Here is a 21,645-nt window from a genome sequence, read left to right as displayed (position 1 = left end):
TAAGACTGGGAGATTGAATTTGGAGGGGAAGAGGGAGAGGCGAAGATCTAGGGTTAGCCCAGCTGCTTCCCTGGTCAGAGCGGCCCATGGGCTCCCAGTGAGTGCCTGCTGGAGTTGGGGGCTGGGACAAGGCAATGAGTGGCCGGAGTGTGGTGGGTACATGTGCCTCGGGGCAGGAAGGTGGAGGCCAGAGAACATTGGGTGTCTTCCTCCATTGTTTTCTGCCGTATTCGTATTCTCTCAAGACTGGGCCTGCCACTGAACCGGAAGCTGGTCATTTTGCATAGACCGGCTGGCCAAAGAGCTCCAAGGATCTACCTGTCTCTACTCTTTCATGGGTTCCGGGGATTCCAACTCAGGTCCACATGCTGGCACAGGAAGTGCTCTTGCCTACTTGAACCATCACCCCAGACTCTGTTCTGTTTCTGAAGGGTTTTCATGTTAAAAATGTTATTGAGTTGGGCATGGTGGCATACGTCTTTAACCCCAGCACCAGGGAAACAGGTGGATCTTTGTGAATTTGAGGCCAGGCTGGTCTGCACAGAGTCTCGAGACAGCCAGAGCTCATTAGAAGAAAGAAAGTGCAGGGCGGTGGTGGTGCATGCCTTTAACCCCACCACTCAGGAGGCAGAGGCAGGTGGATCTCCATTCAGGTTGCTGTAACTGTGAGCTGGGTGGGTTAAAGTCTTGTTACGTTTACGTATTTGTTCTAGAAAGCTTTCTCTCATGTCTGGAGTCTGCCGGACAGACAGTTCACAGGTTAAGAGACCTTGCGGCTCTAGGCACTGGGAAATCTGGAATTGGGTGCCGGGGCGGGGGGGGGAACTTCCATTGCGGGCCCTCCCATCTCCAAACACATCGCAACGAGCATTAAGGTTTTCGGAAAGTTCTTGCCCATTTCTGTATCACAGATGTTTCCCTATGCTTTTCTCTGCCTGCCACTCTTACTAATCTTCCGCACTGAGGATGGGGGCTGATAACCCATGACTGTTCTAGATCCAGTTCATGTCACCTTTTTATTTAACTATGAGCTCAATTCCTTTGGACAGCTGGAGTCATCTCTACCCCTCTTCTATCCCTTCCACAGGATCCCTTTGGAGACTCCTGTGTGGGGTCTGAGGAATTTCACCCACATGGTCAATACCTTTGGACCAGACCAGGTGAAAGGCAGGATGAAGAGCAAGATGCATTTCTAGTCAGGACTGGAAAGCTGATGCATCATTTGGCTTACATGACTCCAGACTTCCACAGCACCTATCCACTCCTACCTCTTCCTCCCAGTAAGTAGCAAAGCAGACAGTGGCTGGGTCTGTAGCAGTTTTATTGTAACAGAGAAACCAGGCAGCAGTAAGTCTACAGATTAGAGAGGATGGTGGTTATCTTTCCAAAGGGCAGAGTCTGCGCCGGCTGGCAGCACACAAACCCCAGAATATCTCCCGATGCTACCCGCGCTGCCTGGCTCATGGGAGGAGACAGGCTGTGCAGCCAGGATGAATGAAAGGTCTTGCTGGGCAGAGGCCCCATCCCACCACTGAAGACTGAAGAGGAGGACACTGAAATACAGCACAGGCTCCTCCTCTCCGTGGTTTTTGCTGAGAAAGGAGGGTATGGCATGAGAAGGATAACTATGTTCTCCATTCTTAAATAACTCCCGGTAAGATGAGGTTGATGGTCAATCAAGCAGTAGAACGGGATGAAACTCTAGGCTACAGAACAGCAATGACAGGAAGAGACAGTTTGACAAGACACAACATCTTTTACTGTCCTCGCTCAAGTGGCAACAGACTGGTTGGTTTTTGTAGAACATGCTTTCTGCAATGTGATCTGCTGACAGAGATGTTCCACACTGGAAGGACAAACATGAGGTCAACTGTTCATGACAGAACTAGGTTTTTCTCTCACAGCCTCTAACATGAGCAGCCTAGCTGAGTCCACAGGGGAGCCCCTAATGCCATCTGATGCTTCAGGTAAAGCTTCTGATCTATTTCAGTGCCATGGCTGACAGGTTTTTGGTGTTGTGATTTTCTCGTTTGTGTAAACTCTCTCAGAAAAGCTGGAGACAAAAGGATGAGGGACATTTGGTTTAGAGCCAACGCAGTTCTGGATACCAGCTGTGGACGCCTCTGCCCTACCTCTTTTCGGAGGAACACGTTCAGTCACCAAGGGTTATGTGCTACGGTTGAAAACATGATCTACTCACCACCACCCACCCTCCCTCCCCCTGCACCTGACCCTCACAAGAGCAAAGGCTGAGGAAAGGCGGTCTCTGGTCCCCTGCACCTTGGTGATTACTTGGTGACCTGGTGAATGGCATGGGCAAGGTAGCCCACATTGCCTGAGGTGACCCCTGCCACGGAGATTCGGCCATCCTTTGTCATGTAGACGGAGAACTCCTTGGTCAGCCGCTCCACCTGCGGAGAGAACACAGCTTGACAACTACTTCCAGCAGGGATATTTTTCCAGCCTTGATAGGGCACCCAATAGCCAACTTGTTAATAAAAACAAAACAAACAAACAAACAAACAGTCTTAATTTTTCTCACTTAAAGTTAGAATTTGGTGTGTTTTGTTAGAGTTAAAGAAGAATAAAGAGCTATTGGAATGTGGGATGATGGGGCCTGTGAGATGGCGCAGCAGGGAAAGGCTACTAATCCTGATGACTAGAGTGAATCCCCAGAACTTATACGGTAGGAGGAGAAAACTTAAAGTTGTCTCCTGACCTATATACATGCCATGGTATGTGCATACTTGCTGCCAAAAAAAAAAAAAAAAAAAAAAAGTTCCAGATTTTAAGTGGGAGGCAGGTGTAAGCAGTGGCGAACGCCTTTAATCCCAGTGCTCGGGAGACAAAGGCAGGTGGAACTCCGTGAGGTGGAGGCCAGCTGGTCTACAGAGCGAGTTCCAGGACAGCCAGAGCTATACAGTGAGATCCTGTCTCAAAACCAAAACAAAACCAGGGCCGGAGAGATGGCCCCGTGGTTAAGAGAACAGTCTGCTCTTCCAGAGAAGTCCTTAGTTCAATTCCCAGCAACCACATGGTGGCGTATGAGCATCTATAATGAGATCTGGTGCCCTCTTCTGGCCTGCAGGGTATATATGCAGACAGAACACTCATGTACATAAATCCTAAAACAAAACCAAAACACCACCATTACAACCAAAAATCCCTCAAAAATATTTACAGTAGGATTATGATGTTTAAGGCATAAACAGGTAAGAAAAAAAACCTCAAACTAAGCAGAGTCAGAATTCAGTTATGTAACACCTATTTCCCCATCCCCTTTTACCAACTAGCAGTCAATATAAACACAAGCAAACAAGCTATCACATTCCATGTGCAAAACACAGGCTTTGATCTCCAGCACTACAACAAACAAAAAAACAAAACAAAAAAACTAACCCCCCAACTGCTCCCCTTGACCCTGAGCCACCACCACCTCCAAACTGAAAAAAAAAAAAACAAAAAACAAAAAACAAAAAACAAAAAAACCCAGTCAACCAAACGATGAGGCGAGGATGCTGGAGCCTGAGTGACCAGCCTGGGCGACATTAATGAAACCTCATCTCCCAACACCCAGGAATACCACATGCCACCTTTACCTAAAGGGACTCCAAATTAAGGAAGTTGCATTCATAAGCGACCTCAGAGACGTTCTGGCTTGCAAAGGCTAGGACAGGCCTACTGTGTGCCGACTGGCTGTGGAGAACCGGGGCCCGCTCACCTGCTCAGGCTTGAGGCCAGTGAAACAAAACATGCCAATCTGGTCGGTGATGTGCTGCCAGTTGTGGGAGGACCCCTCTTTCTTCAGGTTGGACACCAGCTGGGTCCTCATGCCAATGATGCGGTCAGCCATGCCTTTCACTTCTTGCAACCTGTTAGGAAAGCAGAGGGCTGTCTTGCTCTGGCCAAGCACCAACATGAAGTCAGAGGCCACAGCATTCTTCCTCACTGCGGTCCTTCTCCGGAATGCCTTAATCCTTGGTCCTTAACCGGGTCACACAGACCATGGCTGGTGGAGAACTTTTTATTTTTTTTTAAGCGTTTTGTTTTTTATTAAGTACTTTGATTGTCATAAGTTAGTCAGTGCTTAGTTTCCTTGAGGGCCAGGAGACAGTGTTGGATTTCTTAAAACAAGAGTTATACACGGCTGGGTGGTGGCACACGCAGCACATGCCTTTAATCCTAGCACACAGGTTGGCAGAGGCAGGTGATCTCTGTGAGTTCGAGGCCAGCCAGGGACACACAGAGAAACCCTGTCTTAATCTCCAGTCCCAGATAGGTTAACTATCATAGTTAACATACTTGAGTACCAAGGAAAGTTTAAGTATCATTTGAAAATGGGAACACTAAGATGTGGATTTAAGCAGTAAGACAAGACACGATTTTAAACTTGGTGGAATAAACATTCCTGCCTTCTTTCATAATGGAGACAATGGTCTATGCTGAATCTAGGTGCTGAGGACTGAGATGTGGTCATGGCGCTGAAGAGGTTAGCATACAGGTCAAAGGCTAAACCTGTGAAACTCACGTTGGAACAAGACAGCACAGTGTAAAACAGAACAGTACTGGGCTGAAGGAGGCCACTGCCAGCCAAAATCCATTCCCTTGGCCCAGCAGGGAACTTTTGTTGGCTTTTACCGGGCCACTATAATGACGCTGACAGTTTATTTCTGGGGCAGTAGGTTCACTTATCAACAATCTCTCCATTACAACATCGTGCATGGCTATATCAAAGGCTACCACTGCCAATCGAAGACTAGATGTTTTTTTTGAGCCAATGAGCTGGGGATGGTGGTGGACACTTGTAATCCCAGTGCTTAGGAGGCAAAGGCAGGTGGATGGCTGTGTTTGAGAGCAGCCTAGGCTACAGTGTGAAACCTTATCTCAAAAGGAGGAACATAAAGAAGCAGGAAGAAACAGCTGGCACCATCTGGCTTCACCTCAGCAACGGCGAGGTGAGCCACCCAGTTCATTCAGTCTGAAGACCCGGGGCCTCCACTAAGCATGTAACCTGGGTACCCCATACGCGCTGCTCACTTAGCAAAACCCTGCCCACCTCCTCTTGCCGGAGAAGCAGGTTCTGACGGCTCAGAGGATCCACCAGGTGCTACCTGACAGGCGTCTTCTCTAACTCCCTGCACACCATGCTCTTCGTGTTGTTTTCTTTTTGAGTCATGTTCGAATGTGGTCCGGGAGGGCCTTCCCTGGGACGGGAATTCTGAATGATTTTGAATCACTACATGGGTTCTGGGCATTGAGCCTAGGTGCTCTGCCAGGGCAAGTCCTCCTAACTGCTCTGCCATCTCTCTAGTCCAAAAGAAATAAATGTTAAAAATTAACATTAGAAAAATAAGCATTGAGATTGACTATAGATAATAAAAATCCATAAGTACGCAGAAACACTGACTCAATGCTAGCCAGTAAGAGAAAGTACAGGGGCCGGGGATATGGCGCAGTGGCAGAGCACCTGCCTACATGCACCCTGGGCCTGACTTCCAGCTTCACAAAACAAAAACATCTTTTGGAGAAAGTTTCCTGTGCCAGGTACTTCAACTGAACTCCGTCGGTTTCAAAGGAAAGGCTAATTTACTAAATGCAGAGATGAGGAATAAAAGCGCCTGCCATTTCTGCATCCTGTAATGTCTGGGGAGATACCAAACTTATTTGTGCCAACAAAATGCACACCCCCTCTTCTTCCCTCTACCTTTTCCACACATGGAACTGCCAGGTACTAAATGGCACAGAACAGCAAAGGAATCATTACCATTGCTTTCGCAAGTCTGGAGAAGTCAGGATGGTTGCTGCGATCCGGGCCCCATTGAGGGGTGGGTTGGAATACATGGGACGGATCAGGATCTTTAGCTGTGACTCTACCCTTTTGGCTTCATCGGCGTCTTTGCAGATCACAGTGAAGGCTCCCACACGCTCACCTGCAAAGAGGGCAGATACTGTCTTCAAGTGTGCTAAAGCAAAAAGTGATGATGCGTGCTACATGGTATCTGTTTCTGTCAGAAGAACCACAAAGTAATTTATGTTTTGAGACAGAGTATTTTTATTCTGTAGCCCTGGATGGCTTGGAGACAGGAGAGTTTCCTGTCTCCACAAAACTCTCCTGTCTCCACCTCCAGGGTGAGGGGATCACAGGCATGAGCCACCACACCTGACCTAATGTTTCCTTATAAGAAATAAATTGCCTTTATTAGTCAGAATGGAGAACCTTGAATGGAAGCACAAAAGAAAGCATTTAGTCTCTTAATTTTTTTTAAGATGGGATATACTGAACTTTTCTCTGCATACCAGGCTGGCTTTGAACTCACAGAAATCCTATCTCTGCCTCCTGAGAGCTGGGATAAAGGCACAAACTACCACTGCTTGGCCTCTTTTCAAATTTTATTTATTTTTATTATTTATAATCATTTGCATGCAAATTATTACTTTTCATTAATTGTAATTTTCTAAGTTGATGATAAAATTCATCCTAAAAATTTCCTTTTTTGCTTCTTTGATAATTTCAGGGTCTTACTATGTAGCCCTGGCTAGCCTGAAACTTACTCCGTAAAACAGGTTGCTGTTGACCTCACAGATATTTGTCTAGCTCTACCTCCAGACTGCTGTGATTAAACGTGTATGCCACCATGCCTGGTATTATGAGGTTTTTTTTTGAACTATTTTTTTCTGGGTTTGGTGTGCTGACCACTGTGTGCATCTGAAGGCCGGGGGACAACTTGTGGAAGTCAGTCTCCCCTTCAACCATGTGTACTGAACTCTAGTCACTGGACTTGGTGGCACGCACCTTTACCTATAAGCCATATTGCTGGCCCAGGATATATTTATCTTCTTGGCGCCTGTATCAGTTACTCTGCACACAGAAATAATCAGTTAGTTGCTCTTTTTTTCACTATAGGAATTTAAGGACACTGAAGATATGGCTAACAAAATCTAGTGTTAGGAATATTGCATATAACCAACATGTGCATGTAAACACACATACACACACACTCGGACGTTGTCCCACTAAATTCTCTGCTTTGTGACATTCTACCCAAGCTCTTGTTTGAGCTCAGAACACATCTTACACTGGGTCCTCTAGCTTACCGTATAGGCCCATGTTCTTGGCATATGATTGGCAGAGGCAAACATTAATGCCCTGCTCGATGAAGTAGCGCACAGCCCAGGCATCCTTATCGCCGTCACCACTGGCAAAGCCTTGATAGGCCATGTCAAAGAATGCAAAGAGATTCCTTTTCTGGGAAGGAACAAGGAGACCGGAGTTTGAGACAGGCCACTTGCAGATGCCCTGCCATTACAAGTGCTGTCACAGAGCACACTTATTTCACCCAGACACAGTCAACGGTTTCTCCACACACGGCAGCAGGGAAGATGTCTGAATTCCAGAGTCAGTTTAGCAACATACTTTAAGGCTTTTTTCTTTCTTTTAAATACTCCGATGGCTATGGCTCTTCAACAAACACCAAGAAAAGAGACCCTGAGCCTGTGGTGCAGGAGGCCCTCCTAAGGCCCGCAGTGGTCTGGGCAGGTCTTTCTGATGAAGCACTGCCCTATACCCGGGGCTCACAAGGTGCCGCTATGAAGTGCCCTCTGCAGGATGCTTCTGGCCTCACTCTGAAGCTGAGGTTTGCCAGAAGCAGCGAGAATGGGGACAAAGGATGACAGGAGCATTTCTCTCTGGGAATTCTGATTAGTGTCTTCAGCCAGCTCCTCTCAAGGAAAAGGCAATGCTGAGCAATGCAGCAGGAAAAGTAGGGGCCATGAAGGTGTGCTTAAAAGAGAGAGCAAGTATTGACCGACCAGGACAAATGAAGGAGCCACCAGCAGGCCTCATGAACTGCAGTAGCTGTTGTGCCAAAGACAAGTTTTTGACAGTTTTATCAGAAGTCACCACATCTGGGCTGAAGACGAAAATTATTTTCAAATCTGTTCACGTATCATCAGTTACGAAACCCTTCCTGACAGCTGATCCATGTGTGGCTCTGGTCAGGGTCAGGGTCAGGGTCAGGGTTAAGCAAATAGTCACTCACACTCCACTCTGCTTACCTTCACCACGGACGCAATTTCCTTCCACTGCTCTGGACGGGGGTCCACGCCCGTGGGGTTGTGAGCACAGGCATGCAGGAGGAGGACACTCTGCTCTGGGATTTTCTAAGGAGAAACAATTGAGATTTTGCTACGTAGCTTTTCAAGGAAATAGCCAACATAGTACAGGTCACTGTTAGCTGAGAAGTGACAAAGGGAATGAGTGACCCGGGAGTTAGAAAGAGCTGGGAGACAGCAAATGTCTGGCCTGGAAAGCCACACTTACTGATATGTCTTCTATGGCTCCCGAGAAGTCAAATCCACAAGTCTTGGGGTCATAGTATCGATAAGCTTGTAGCTGCATGCCGGCATCTCTGAAGATGGGTGTGTGATTTCCCCACGATGGTTTGGGCAGGAAGACATCTCGGCTGGACTTAAAAAATCTTTGCTAAAAGATGGGATTAAAAGGGAATGAAAAAAAGAAGAGAGAGGACAAAATACTGTTTCTCTGAAAGTTTTTTCCTACTGACGGTAGCAGAAAGGCTGGGTTGGGAGCCAGGCTCGGACAGTTATTCTGGCTACGAGATAAAACAGCTGTGCAGGCCTCACTACCTGAACTTTCCTTACAAGGACAGCGCTGGCTGGTCTTACGTCAGCGTAACACACCAACCAGAGCTAACTGAAGGGGGTAACCTTAATTGAGAAAATGCCTTCATGAAATCTAGCTGTAAGGTATTTTCTTAATTAGTGATTACTGGGAGAGGGCCCAGAACATGCGAGTTGTGCAACCCTGGGCTGGTGGTCCTGGGTTCTGTAAGAAAGCAAGCTGAGCAAGCCATGTAAAACAAGCCAGTAAGCAGCACCCCTCCACGGCCTCTGCATCAGCTCCTGCCTCCAGGATCCTGCTCCGTTTGCGTTCCTGTCTTGCCTTCCTTCAGTGATGAACAGTATTATGGAAGTGTATGCCAAATAAGCCCTTCCCTCCCCAGCCTGCTTTTTGGTCATGGTGTTTCCCACCCACCAACAGAAATCTCACTACGACAGGGACTGAGTAAGTCAAAATACAAGCTTCCTACTAATACAACATGCTATGCTGAGCATAACAGTTTATGCCTTTAATCCCAGCACTTGGGAGGCAGAGGCAGGCGGATCTCTCATCTACATAGTAAGTTCTAAAACAGCTCAGAGATAGAGTAAGACATTAAAAACAACAACAACAACAAAATCCAAACTAAAAGTCAAAAACAGCAAAGCCCCAGCTGACTCATTATTACTTTATTCCTTGTAATTTCTCCACAGTGCTTTCTTTCACCAGAGAACAGGATACCTGCCAGCGAAGAGGAAGCCTGGTGCTGGGTGAGTAGCTGCATGCAGGATGGGAAGTCCAGTGAACCTTCAACTTAAAGTTCTTTCTTGAAGGAGTTTCACTTACCAGAAAACTCGCTCCGATCCGTAAGGCTCCAGTCCCGGAAATGGTCTGCACAGTGACAAACTGCAGGGGATGCAGAGTCAGTCTCTACCCTTTGCACTTCACAACTTAATTCTTTCAGCCATTTGTCTGATCATTTATTATAGAGTATTTATTTACTCTCTCTCTATGAGGATCTTGTCTACACGTTTGTGTGTGCACCATGCTCATGCCTGGTGCCCCAAGAAGTCAGGGGGAGGCATCGGACCCCATGAAACTTGAGATCTGCAGTTACAGAAGGTCGTGAGCTGCCATGGGGTGCTGGAAATCAAAACTGGACTCTGCAGAACAGCAACAAGTGCCCTAAACCACTGAGCCATCTCTCCAGCCCTGTTTAGTTATTTGTACTGTGTGTGTATACACTATGTGTGTACGGGGATGAGGGTGTACACACGCCAGACCCTTCGTGTGGGTTCTGGAAATTGAACTCAAGTTATCAGGCCTGTGCTACAAGCACTTTATCTGCTAAGCCATTTTGCTGGCTCCCAGAAGCCAATTCTGGATGGCTTTGTTAGAACTGTCATGTTACATGGAAAATTTTAGAGTATAAAAATAACCTAAGACCCCTGCACAGATGTAGCCCATGGCAGTTCAGTATCCAAGTGGGTTCCATTGCAATAGGAACAGGGACTGTCTCTGACATGAACTGATTGGCCTGGTCTTTAATCACCGCCTGAGGGGGAAGCAGTATTACCAGGCCACAGAAGACAATGCAGCCACTCCTGATGAAACCTAATTGATTAGGATCAGAAGGAAGGAAAAGAAGTCCTCCCCTATCAGTGGACTTGGGGAGGGGCATGCATGCAGAGGGTGGAGGAAGGGAACCACAGGGGGATACAAAGTGAATAAAGTGTAATTAACAAAGAATTAAAAAAATTACATTTTTATACAATTGCTTCTTGCTTAAAAACAAATCAGAATGTAAAAAAAAATTCCTACTCAATATGCAAAGAGAGTGATTTTTGTACACACACAAAAAAAGACATTAAAAAGCCACTATATTCAAACATTATTTTAGAAATAACGTAAAATCCAACAACCTCCTGATACCAAGTCAACAAGAATATTAAGATAATGTTAGTTTACTTTATTTTGTTTTTACTTTCTGTGGTGCTGGAGTCTGAACTCAGGGCTTTTTGCACATGCCAGGCTAGCATCCTACCACTGAGCTATTAACATAACTCCAGAATTTATGTTTTTACATCTTAGGTTTAGACAGAAAAACAAATATTCAAGTGTCCCCTTTTAGGCACATTTCCCCCTTTTAAAGAAAGTAAGCCACAGTGTGCGTGGCTTTATTTTGGGATTACAGTCTTCTCTCTGTCCATGCCCTGTGACAGGGCAGTAGAGGACAGCCACGCCACACCAGCCCCGCCCCCCATGGCCTACTCATGGCTGCTTCTCTGTTGCTTCTCCCATCAAAGCTGGAAGCTTAACACATGATTGTGGAGACTAATTATAGCTGAGAGCTAGGCACAGAGAGACATTTCTAGTGCATTATTCAATATAAAAAGATGAAACTCATCAACAGTATCAACAAACTGAGCAGTAGTTATCAGTCACAATATCAAGATAACTGATAGAGTTAAACTTCCTATCTAAAAAGAAGTTATTAGTAAGTGTGCCCACCTCAGCCATCACACACATATAAACTGAGGTAACATTCCCCATTAAAAAGAATTGCTTTTTAATATGTAAACAGAGCCTGAACGAAAGCTCAAGCCTGCCTAGCTTACCCGGCCACTTTTCAACACTTCATTGTTCTCGCCCAGGGCCAATTCTGCAGAGGCCTTGCAAAATTCAGCCAGTCCCCCAATGGGCAGGTATTCTTTGTCCAAATTTTTTGCAGCAATCTGGGCCTCTGCCTAGACAAGAAATTTAAATTTTAGTTTCTTCCTCCTCCTTCATCCTACTGTGATAACAATAAATGTTTTTTTGAAGTGAATGCCACAAGCAAATCTCTCCCCCTCCCTTTGGGATTATCCCTGCTATTTGAGCTGGTTATGAACTCCTGTGCCTTCACGGTCTTCCTGCTCAGCTGAGACTTGTCACACGGCAAGCCTTATATTTCGTATGAAGTTACTATTTAAGAAGGATAAGTAAAATATTTGACATTCTGTATCACAGAAAAAACATACTTTTCACTATTTTATATTCTAAGAATATTATTGTTGCAAAATAAAATTCTACTATTTACTTTGAGAGATGGTTTCCTTATATGGACCAGTGAGGTGGTTTGGATGAGAATGCCCCACAGACTCACGTATTTGAATACTCCAGCCCAGTGGTGGAACTGTTTGACAAGGATTAGTATTAGAAATACTAGTAATAAAAATGTAACAAAAGCAGAAAATGAAGGACATTGTCTGACACTTCAGCAGGAAGGGTGGAAAGCCCATGCTTCTGTACATGGATTTCACTACAGCAATCAAGATGAGAGAAATGCAAAATAACAACAGCCCCACTCTGTTACACACAGTCACCTGTCTACAACCCACCCCAAACAAACAAACACCACAGCAGCCTTCTCTGCAGCCGGCTGTTCCTCTTGTTAGGAGACAGTGTTAAAGTTCCAGTCCTCTCCTTGCCCGTCGGTAGGCACCATGCCCGATTTACAATATGGAGAAGACCATGTGGTTCTGATCCACCTTCATAGCTAAGGAAGGTCAGAGTCTAGAAAGCCCAGGCGATTCATAAAGCCACTGTCAGAAGCAGAACCCGGGGCCCCTAAGTCCTGGTCCAGCACCCCTTTCGGCCCCTTCAGGTTCCACATCCTCACCAGCAGGACACAGATGCCAAGCTCACCTTCCGGACGCTGGGGAGTACATAAGGCTTTCCGTTATCATCCCGGTAGGCACCAACTCCCAGGTTCATTTTTTTGCTGTTGGTATCTCTCTTGAAGGCTTCGGTGACTCCCAGGATGGGATCTGGGGGTCCCATTTCTACATGGGCCCACCAGGAGCTGAAATGAGAAACACTTTACCTCAGTCACAAGAGCTAGAATCTACAGCCAGATATGTAGTCAGATCTGCCAAAAATCCATTTTGGCACATGTGTGTTACAGAAACAGGCACCAGCCATCCAACAGCATAAAAACCTTCAGAAGACTGGACATCAGCATCTTCAACAAGGATATGACAAGGTGCAGAAATCTAGCGCCCAGGTTATTTTGTACGGTAGGATAAAGTGTAAGCACAGGTTTAAAACATTTTTCTTCAAGTGATTAATGAGTAATGAAAATGTAGTACATATACATGGTGAAATTTTATTCCAATGTAAAGAAAAATGAAAGCATGAAACTTGCAGGTAAATGAACAAAACCAGGAAGTATTATGAATGGGGTAACTCAGACCCAGAGAGACAGAGGCCACGTGCTCGCTCGCTTGTGATTCCTAGCTCAGAACCTTTAGATGTAAGTATATATAACCTGGAGTCACCACAGAAACCAGGAAGACAAAAGGGACCACGCGGCAAAGGAGAGAAGGTACTCAAGAGGGGGACGGGAACCAGATGGCATGAAGGGGGAAATGGGAAAAACAGGGGAGGGATTTAGCTGGGAAGTGGAAAGGGAGAGGGAGGTCAGTAAAATGGGTGGGTGGGAGGATAAATAATGCTAAGAATGTTTGGAAAAGGAAACATAAGGAAACACTTTTCATTTCATTTCCACACACATGCACAGAGAGAGACAGACAGACAGACACAAATGAACAAGAAACCACTAAGTTCAGTGAAGCAGTTGCCGGGGATCGAACCCTAGGTTTTGTGCATGTCAGGCAAGTACTCTATCAGCTGAGCCGCACACCCAGCTCCTTGATTTGTTTTCAATCTTGTTCAGGTGCTTCTGTCTGTTGGACCTTATACTGAGATTTCTGCAGCTTAAAAAACCAAAACCCCCACCCTCACCATGTGTCAATAGACTAGGTGCCTGACTGACATGTTTTCCACCTCTGGGCACCGATGGACCAGATTACAAAATCGTCAAATAAAAGGCTTTTGTTATAGTTCTCAGTATTCATAGCAATCAGTTCCTAAGTTTCCTGGCAAATGTGAAACCACATTTCTACTACTTTGGATGTGATTATCTTAAAATTTGTTTTTCATACTCTCTGGGACAAATCAGATTTTGTTGTCTATCTTCTTAGGCTTCTCTTGGTTATGGCGTTTTCAGCTTCCTTTGTTTTGATAACGTTGATGCTTCCAGTGAATTCTAGCCAAATGCATGCCATTGGGGCCCCTTTTGAGGTTTTTCTCATGGTCAGATTGGGGTAATGAGTTTTCTTTTGGGAACGATTACATGATTACATTTCATACTATGTCACTGAAGACAACTTCTAATAACCTTTACATGTTCAGACAGTGTGTTAATGGACTGGTTACTTGGTAGCGATGGAGGTCATTCCTGTGACTAGGCAGGCATTGATTTCTGAGTATATCTTGAAGTCTTGCACCATGCTCTAGGGAGAGCAGAGCTGCAGTCACTGGTTTGGGGATGCTCTCTGCCACCGTTTTCTCAGGGGATAAGTACCCCTTCCCCCACAGCTAAATTCTGCCAACAGCTTTCTTGTTTGCTTAAGACGCCTGTGTGGGGACTCGCATCATGCCTCTCTTCCTCCCTGGTTTTCACTGGAAACAGAAGTTAAAAGGTGCTTAAAAAGTGCCTGAGACCACACCGCACTAGGACAAATACAACTGTTTTTATTCAAGGGCAAAGAGAAGGTGGTTTGTCCTGAGCTCCTTCGCCTCCAGATTCCCTTTCACTCTCAAAACTTTCAGAAATAGAAATACAAAGAACTTCTGTTATTTTTCTCCCTTCCCTGAGATTTAACCGTGCAAACAGCACAAGGGGACAGCAGCTTCATACAGAGGGCAGTCTCTGAGTCACCCAGTCTCTGTCCTCCCCTCACACTGGGGGGCAGAGGCCTTTACTGTGGAGTCTGCAGGGGTCCTGGGCACCTCTGAGGTCCTCACCTGGAACCCCACGTGCAGAGGCAGCTTTAGCCTCTGGCACTTGGCACTGTGGGCTAAGTGAAGAGAGCTTCCTTCTCTCTGTGCATCCCAGGGTGGCCTGGAACTGTTAAGCCACTTGCCCACTATCCCACCTGCTGGGGTTATGTCTGGCTAGAAACACAGTTCCTGAGCTCACGGCTGGGGGTGTTGGCTGCAGCTACTCACAAAGCTTCCATTTGTGTGGGGTTTGACTAGTAATATTTACTGTGCTGGAAATGAAACCGGAGAAATCTGTTAGCTATTAATCATTTGAAAACAGAAACCATGGAAAACCATGTGCATTAACACAAACACCACCTAGTGCTGCTATGAAAATGGTTTTGACCTGACAGATGTGGCGGTGCTCGCTTGTAACTCCAGCACACGGATAGTGTCAGTGTGTTCCAAACGTGAAAGGATGTATGAGGACAAACTCAGATGGTGAATCTTGTTTCAATCACTCTTTCCTTCCTTCGTTGTGGTTTTGTAACCTATGACAACAAGGTTTTCATCTCCAATGAGTATCTTTAGGTTTCTGAAAGTGGTAATGGAGGCCTAGGGAACCAGAGGGGTGAGCCCTCATCCCTCTTCAGAACCACGACAGAGATGTGCTGTGGGACACTCCTTATGGCCCTGGCAGACAGCTTTGCAGAGCTCAGCATCTACTTGGATATTGGAGCGCTGTCACCATCATGGCAAATGTCCAGATCCCCCAGAGCGCCAGGACTGAGAGTGCAATGGTTGGGGTTGGTGCTGTGGTCTCAGGTCACCACCCTGTAGCCTCTCTGGGCCTGGAACCATCCCGACAGGCCCATGATGGAAAGCAGTCATTTGAGAGAATGTAGGGGAAGGTGAGCAGTGGCGCCTGTTTTATAACTCTGAAAAGAATCTATGACGAGGTAACTTGTTTAGAGTTTGGTCAATCTGCATGGGCTGGTTTCCCTGGGGTAGTGATAAGTTTTACTTGCTATGATATAAAAAACCATTTCCTATCTTTCCCAATCACCTCAGATAGTAAAGCGTGTACTTTCCTAGAAGACTTAACATACACTTAATGCTAACTTTGCTATGGCTCTGATTAAAACAAAAACCAACTGCCCGCCAGCCCGCATGGCTGGCTGGCTGGATAGATGGAAGAAACAGTGGTACATGTCAGGAAGCTAAGGTTTTTGCCTGGCTCCGTATTCTTTTTAGACTTTTGTGTATGAGTGTTTTGCCTGCAGGTGTTAAATGTGCCTCATGTGTATGCCTGTTGACAGTAGAGATCAGAAGAGGGCATCAGATCCTCCGGAACCAGAATTATAGATGGGTGTGAACCACCATGTGGGTGCTGGGAACCAAACCTGAGTCCGCTGTAAGAGCAACAAGTGTTCATGACTGCTGTACCATCTCTCTAAAGATCTAAGAATCTCACCAAAGCTAAGATTCTTCACAACTATATGGCATATTTAATTTTAATGTTTTAGTGTAATTTTGAACAAAGAGGTAACCAATGCTTGTTTCTCAGGTAATCACGATCCTATCTCAATCACATGACCAAATACCTGCTGCTGGTCTTTTACAATTTGGCCTTCCTAAAACTATATCTGAAACACAGGTAAGTCCAACTCTCAGGAAAGTACTAGCTTTCCTTACACTAAATGCGCCCTCCTGGAAGAATGGGTGCACGAAGGAAGGTTTTCACTTCATGCTAGACCACTGCTCTGAGGAAAAGATCATCTTACAGTTTTTCTTCGAAGAAATAAGCAAGAAGCTTTTTATAGTTTCATATTATATAAACAAAGTTGTTGTATGTCAGAAAGAGCTAGTGATTGAGTGAGAGAGAGAGAGAGAGCATGTATGAGTGTCTTATGTATGTCTGTCTTATGTAACTCTGACTGGCCTGGAACTCACTCTGTCGACCAGGCTGGCCTCAAACTCATAGATCTGCCCTCCTCTGAGTGCTGGGATTAAAGGTGTGTGCCACAATGCCTGGCTATATAAATGAATTGTTTCAGTGGTTCTCAACATTCCTAATGCTGAGACCCTTCAATACAGTTCCTCATGTTGTGGTGACCCTCAACCATAAAACTGTTTCATTGTTACATCATAACTGTAATTTTATCTCTGGGCATGATGGTACACACCTGTAATCTCAGCACTCTGGGAGGCAGAGGCAGGCGGATCGCTGTGAGTTCCAGGCCAGCCTGGTCTACAGAGTGAATCCAGGCCAGCCAAGGCTACACAGAGAAACCCTGTCTCAAAAAACAAACAAAACAAAACCCTGTAATTTTGCTACCGTTATAAACCCTGCTGCTTGCTGACCGTGGTATTGGGTGAGTTAGCCAGGGCAGTGCTGGAGAACGTGCCCTGGTGCTGTGGGTGCAGGACAGCTGCTGGCCTGACCAACTCATCTATCACCCAGCCCAGATCCAGAGCTTTGAGTTGGCCCAACCCAACATCTAACCCATCTATGAACTGTAGGAGCACCTGAAAGGCTGCAGATTCAAAGCACAGGATCTCCATGACACAAGGCAACAAGAGGATATAGTGATTGTTAGTGTAGCTGAAGCCAGAGGCCTTGGAACAGACCAATGATTCACCGCGATGAACATTTGCCAGTGAAGATATGTGGACAAAAAGGTGTACTGAGTGACACACGACAGCTTTAAAATCTTACCGTATTTCCTTTTGGGGGGAGGGCGAAAGACTGGTGGGTGAGTATGAAGGGACAAGAAGATGAGTGGGATTGGGGCCTATAATGTGAAATTCACAAAGAACCAATAAAAAGTGAAAAAAGAAAAAAAAAAAGGAACAGCTGCTTGAAGTTGTCCTAAGCTGACAATTTTAAACTTGCTGTGGGCTAATGCGTTAGGAGTTGGGACTGCAAAGAGTAAAACATTAATCCCTCCCTACCAGATTAGCCATGTGTGACCAGCAGGGAGACGCCAACAGTGCAGCCTGGCTGTGACTCAGTGATGATTTTGGGTAGGGAACTGGTTGTTGAAGCCCAGAAAAAAAAGACAACCAAAGTCCTTGAAGGAGAGGAAGTAGAGGGTTAAGGGGGCTTCCGGGAGTGGGGGACCCGTGAGCAAGCGGTGGGGGGAAGGCTTTAAGAATAAAGATTGAGGGTGTGGAAGCTGTTGCCGCAGGAACAGAAAGGCACAGAAACCAGGCTCTAAGCGACTTAGGTGAAGAGTTCAAGTTCTTTCCGTATTCATCCACGTAGCCTCTGCCAAACGCTTCAGCAGGGCACAGTGAGTTATCCTCTAGGATTTCCTACCCAGCAATGTCACGTGGAACCCGCAGCCAGGCAGTACTTGCCCGCAAGCCTCACTCTCCACGAGTCATGCTGGTGGAAGACTTGGCAAGGCTGGCTGGCTGGAGCTCCCAGCAGAACCTAGACCTCCACAGCTGAGTTTGGTGAGCTGTTCATTCTGTTATTTAGGAGCAGATTTTTCTGGCTTGGGATCTCCCAGGGTTTTACTCCTTTCAATGGTCTCTTTCTCACAGCCTGCCCTGGTCAAACTGCAGGAATTCAAACAGCTTACCCACCTATATAAAGTGTGAGTAGAGGCAAGACAAGTGACTCCAAATGTGGTATTAAGGTTTCTGTCTTTAAGGGTAGGTATTATGTGCCAGGCACGGTGGCTCATGCTTGTAATCCCAGCACTCAGGGAGGCAGACCTCTGTGAGTTCGAGGCCATCCCAGTCTACAAAGCGAGTCCAGGACAGCCAAGGCTACACAGAGAAACCCTGTCTCAAAAACCAAAAAAGAATGAAAGAAAATGCACTCTGAGCCAGGCACAGAGTGTCTGACGTTAACTAGCATTAGTTTCTACGTCTCTGCTATACTTCCATCTGTCACCATTCCGGCTCTGGTTTAGAGTCCCACAAGATCAATATGTAGTGAACTCAATAGTATTTGGCCATAGCAATTTATGGCCAAATGAATGTCTTTCTGGTCTTAAAATTATCGCTATTATCATCTTACATTCTCAGGTGACATTACCATCTTTTCCCATTCTTAGCCAGGAATAAAAAATTCTTACACAGCCTGGCAGTGGTGGTGCACCAGCTTTAATCCCAGCACACAGGAGGCAGAGGCAGGTGGATCTCGGTGAGTTTGAGGCCAGTCCGGTTTCCAAAGTGAGTTCCAGGATAGTCAGCGCTCTGTGACACACAGAAACCGACTTGAAAACCAAAAGCCAACAAAAATTTTTTTTCCTTCCCTTTTCTCTTTGTAACTGTTGCTGTAAGCTGTGAGGAAGAAACACACACTTGGAGACACAGGTTTTGGTTTCTGCTTATCCTCAGTTCAGACAGAAGCTGCCACCTGCCTATCCACATCACTGTCAGTAAGCGCTGAGTGAAATGAATACTCTGAATGTCAAGGACATTCAAACACCCAGAAAGCCACTGTCAATTTTTTAAAAAGGCACTTAAACAATGACACAGCTGCCTCCTCACAAGGACAGGCAGTCATTCTTCTTGTTTAATAGTGTGGACAACACTCACATAAAGTATGCAGCAGACAGAGTTCTCTAGAAGCCTCAGCCATGACTATTCTTGTAAACCTCTTAAAACAAATGCCTCAAACAATTTCAAAACACCAATTTTTAAGCATTCTGAGCACAGGAGCAGTAATCCCCTGATTAGCTATGAGTGAGCAAAATCCAGGTTCTCTAGGTCCTTCATTATCCCACGCTTTAAAACCATGAAGATCATAGGCATGAGAGAGCACTGATATTTGTAAAGAAATGGCAATAGATGAAAAAGAGTGCTCTGGGGTAAACTGATAACCCATGGCCTCTAATGTGATTCCTACCAATGCCCTTTGGACAGAAACACAGGGCCACAAACATTGAGCAACAGTGACCATCCAACCAAAAGATGCTAGGTACAAAGTATTCAGATAAGCATTTCTAGCTCAAATGCTTTGTACTTCCCAGAGGCTTAAACAGCTTTTGAAACGTTTTCTTATTTAGTCTCACACTCTAGTGTAGGTTGGCCTAGGACTCACTTTGTAGCCTGGAGATAATGGCTTTGAACTCAGGGCAATTTCCCTGTCTTAATTCCCTAACATTTTTTTTTTGGAGGGGGTAAATATTTTGTAGTGCTATGGTTCCCTTTATGCGTAGCTTTTGATCTAAAAAATACAAAAACATTAAAATGCTGCGTTTGTTTAAAAATTAGGGCTTCAAATAAAAATATACAGAGTGAAAGGAATTCCATGGGCTGGGCATACATCTCAGTGGCAGGGTGCTTGCCTAGTATTCCTAGAGGCCCTGGGTTCTATCCCAGGTAGAGGAAGGGAGAAGAAAGCTGGGTGTAGTAACTACTGGGCTACTGGGAAGGTACAGCTAGGTTGACCGTAGTATGTTCCAGGCCAGCCAGGGCTACATATTAACTCCAGACAGACAGACAATAACCATGCCAGGCAGTGATCTAAGTGCTTAGATAGAACTCAGAACAAAGTTTCCACGGCCTCTGCTCGTCCTTACCTTAAATTCGAACTGGGAAAAGGCTCTCAGACTTAAAGTGTCACAAAGCAGTCATACTCAACCGGAACCTCAACCAAGCAGTTTAAGTATTAAAGCTCGTGTCTTTCAGGTATACACAGAAAAACAAGGTCTATTTTAAGATTAAGATAACGGGAAAGCAGATTTTTCTCCTGCCCATAGAAGCACTCCTTTTTTTTGTTCTCTACATTTGCAGCATAATTAACTTTCTCCCCGATCAGGTGGGCAGGCTTCAAAGGGCACACATTGGCGATGAGCCAAAAATGGGCTCTGGGAAGAACAGGCTGTTCTGGCTTGAAGACTACCTGAACACGTTAAAAGGAAAGGCTAAGGCAAGCATAAAAGGTTAAGTAGGCTTTGCTCCTAAATTAGTTAGTAAGCGCTCCGGGGAGACTGTCTCAAATCTGTTCTCTTGGGTAAAACGTCTCTTCTGGCTCAAGGGAGAATTAGGAGTTACCAGTTTACGTCCGTAACTTTTCTCTCAGCACATCTCAGTTTAAGATGACATATTCGTCTCTCTCTCTCTCTTTTTTAAAACGAAGCCAGTCCGCTCTGTGTTGCTCACAACTGCATCATCAGCAACTGGTCCAGTGCCTGGCTCGGAAAAACTGGGTTTCGAAATAGTTACAGGAAGAAAGAGCCGACTGAGATGAAAGATTGATGGCTTCCAGTCAGCGGGAGCTCCCAAGGGTTTAAAACAAAGAAAGTGCAGTACACTTCAACCCTTTCCCATCCAAAGGCTAGACTGGTCGGCCAGGAGATAGGTATCACCAGCTATTAGAGTGATGCACTACGCCAAGGTCACGAATGCACAGAAGAACGCGGGGTCCGGGCGCCCCCAGAACCTCCATGTGGTCACATTTCCCCCAATGCACACACGCCGCGGCCAGCTTCCAAACCGAACTGCCAGATACAAGCCTCTGGACCCCGACAGGTGAACCTGCCACCCGGCAGGGCAGCTGGTCAAGGGCACACGCGCCCCCCCCCAGCACTACAGCCAATCAGCCAGGCAACTGTGGTGCCACAGCCAATCGGCGGGAGGCTGGCCCGGCGCCGCCGCCCACGTGCTCACCCCTCGCCCCGCACCCCACCGCATCGAATCCGCATCTTGGGACCCCCCACCACCCGCTAGAATGGGGGTCTGGGTGCAGTTGAGAGTCACAATTCCCATCCCCGGGGACTGCGCTTGCTGGCTGTCCGGCGATGCAGGGGAGGATGAGGGGTCTTGGGGGTCATCGCGAGGCGCAGGCACTCGGCTCTGGGTCCCGGGACACGCACCCCTTGAGGACAAGGAAGGGTGAGGGTGCGCGCACGTTAGTTAACGAGTGGGGCGGGGTGTGGGCTTCGCAGCGCCCACGGCTCGGCAGGGCAGGGCCGGGCCCGCGGTCCCGCTCCATCTCCGTATCCCTCGGCTCACCTGGCTCTGGCGGAGGCGGCGGCCGCAAGGCCCGGGTGAAAGGCAGCAGCCACCCCGGAGAGAACACGGCCGGAGTGCAGCAGGGCCATGGTGGGCGGCAGGACGGCAGTGGAAGGCGGCAGAGCCGAGAGCGCGAGGGCGTCCGCAGGAACCGAGGCGCCAGCTACTGAAAGGTGAGGACGGTGACTTCCCCGGACACGGCTAGAGCGGCCCGGCGGCGGGCGCGAGACGCGTCGCAG

The 21,645-nt window shown here is 46.6% G+C and overlaps 1 protein-coding gene across 2 annotated transcripts; it reads right to left on the bottom strand.

Moving 5' to 3' along the window:
• Positions 1 to 1,304: 1,304 nt before the first annotated feature.
• Got2 (glutamic-oxaloacetic transaminase 2) lies at positions 1,305 to 21,645 on the bottom strand. 2 transcript variants are annotated; one of them, XM_021641549.2, is made up of 10 exons: positions 21,407 to 21,645; positions 12,308 to 12,464; positions 11,239 to 11,367; positions 9,467 to 9,526; positions 8,321 to 8,482; positions 8,056 to 8,160; positions 7,096 to 7,246; positions 5,765 to 5,930; positions 3,722 to 3,872; positions 1,305 to 2,411 (listed from the first exon to the last, which is right to left on the bottom strand). In XM_021641549.2, the coding sequence occupies exons 1-10, from the start codon at positions 21,493 to 21,495 to the stop codon at positions 2,289 to 2,291; spliced, it is 1,293 nt and encodes a 430-aa protein (XP_021497224.1). In that variant the 5' UTR covers positions 21,496 to 21,645; the 3' UTR covers positions 1,305 to 2,288. The 2 variants fall into 2 exon arrangements, with proteins under 2 accessions (XP_021497224.1, XP_060248135.1); XM_060392152.1 differs by lacking the exon at positions 21,407 to 21,645 and adding an exon at positions 20,447 to 20,852.

The sequence above is a fragment of the Meriones unguiculatus genome, chromosome 10, assembly GCF_030254825.1.
Source record: "Meriones unguiculatus strain TT.TT164.6M chromosome 10, Bangor_MerUng_6.1, whole genome shotgun sequence".
In the NCBI taxonomy this organism is placed as follows: Eukaryota; Metazoa; Chordata; class Mammalia; order Rodentia; family Muridae; genus Meriones; species Meriones unguiculatus.
This window is presented reverse-complemented; position numbering and strand designations above follow the sequence as displayed.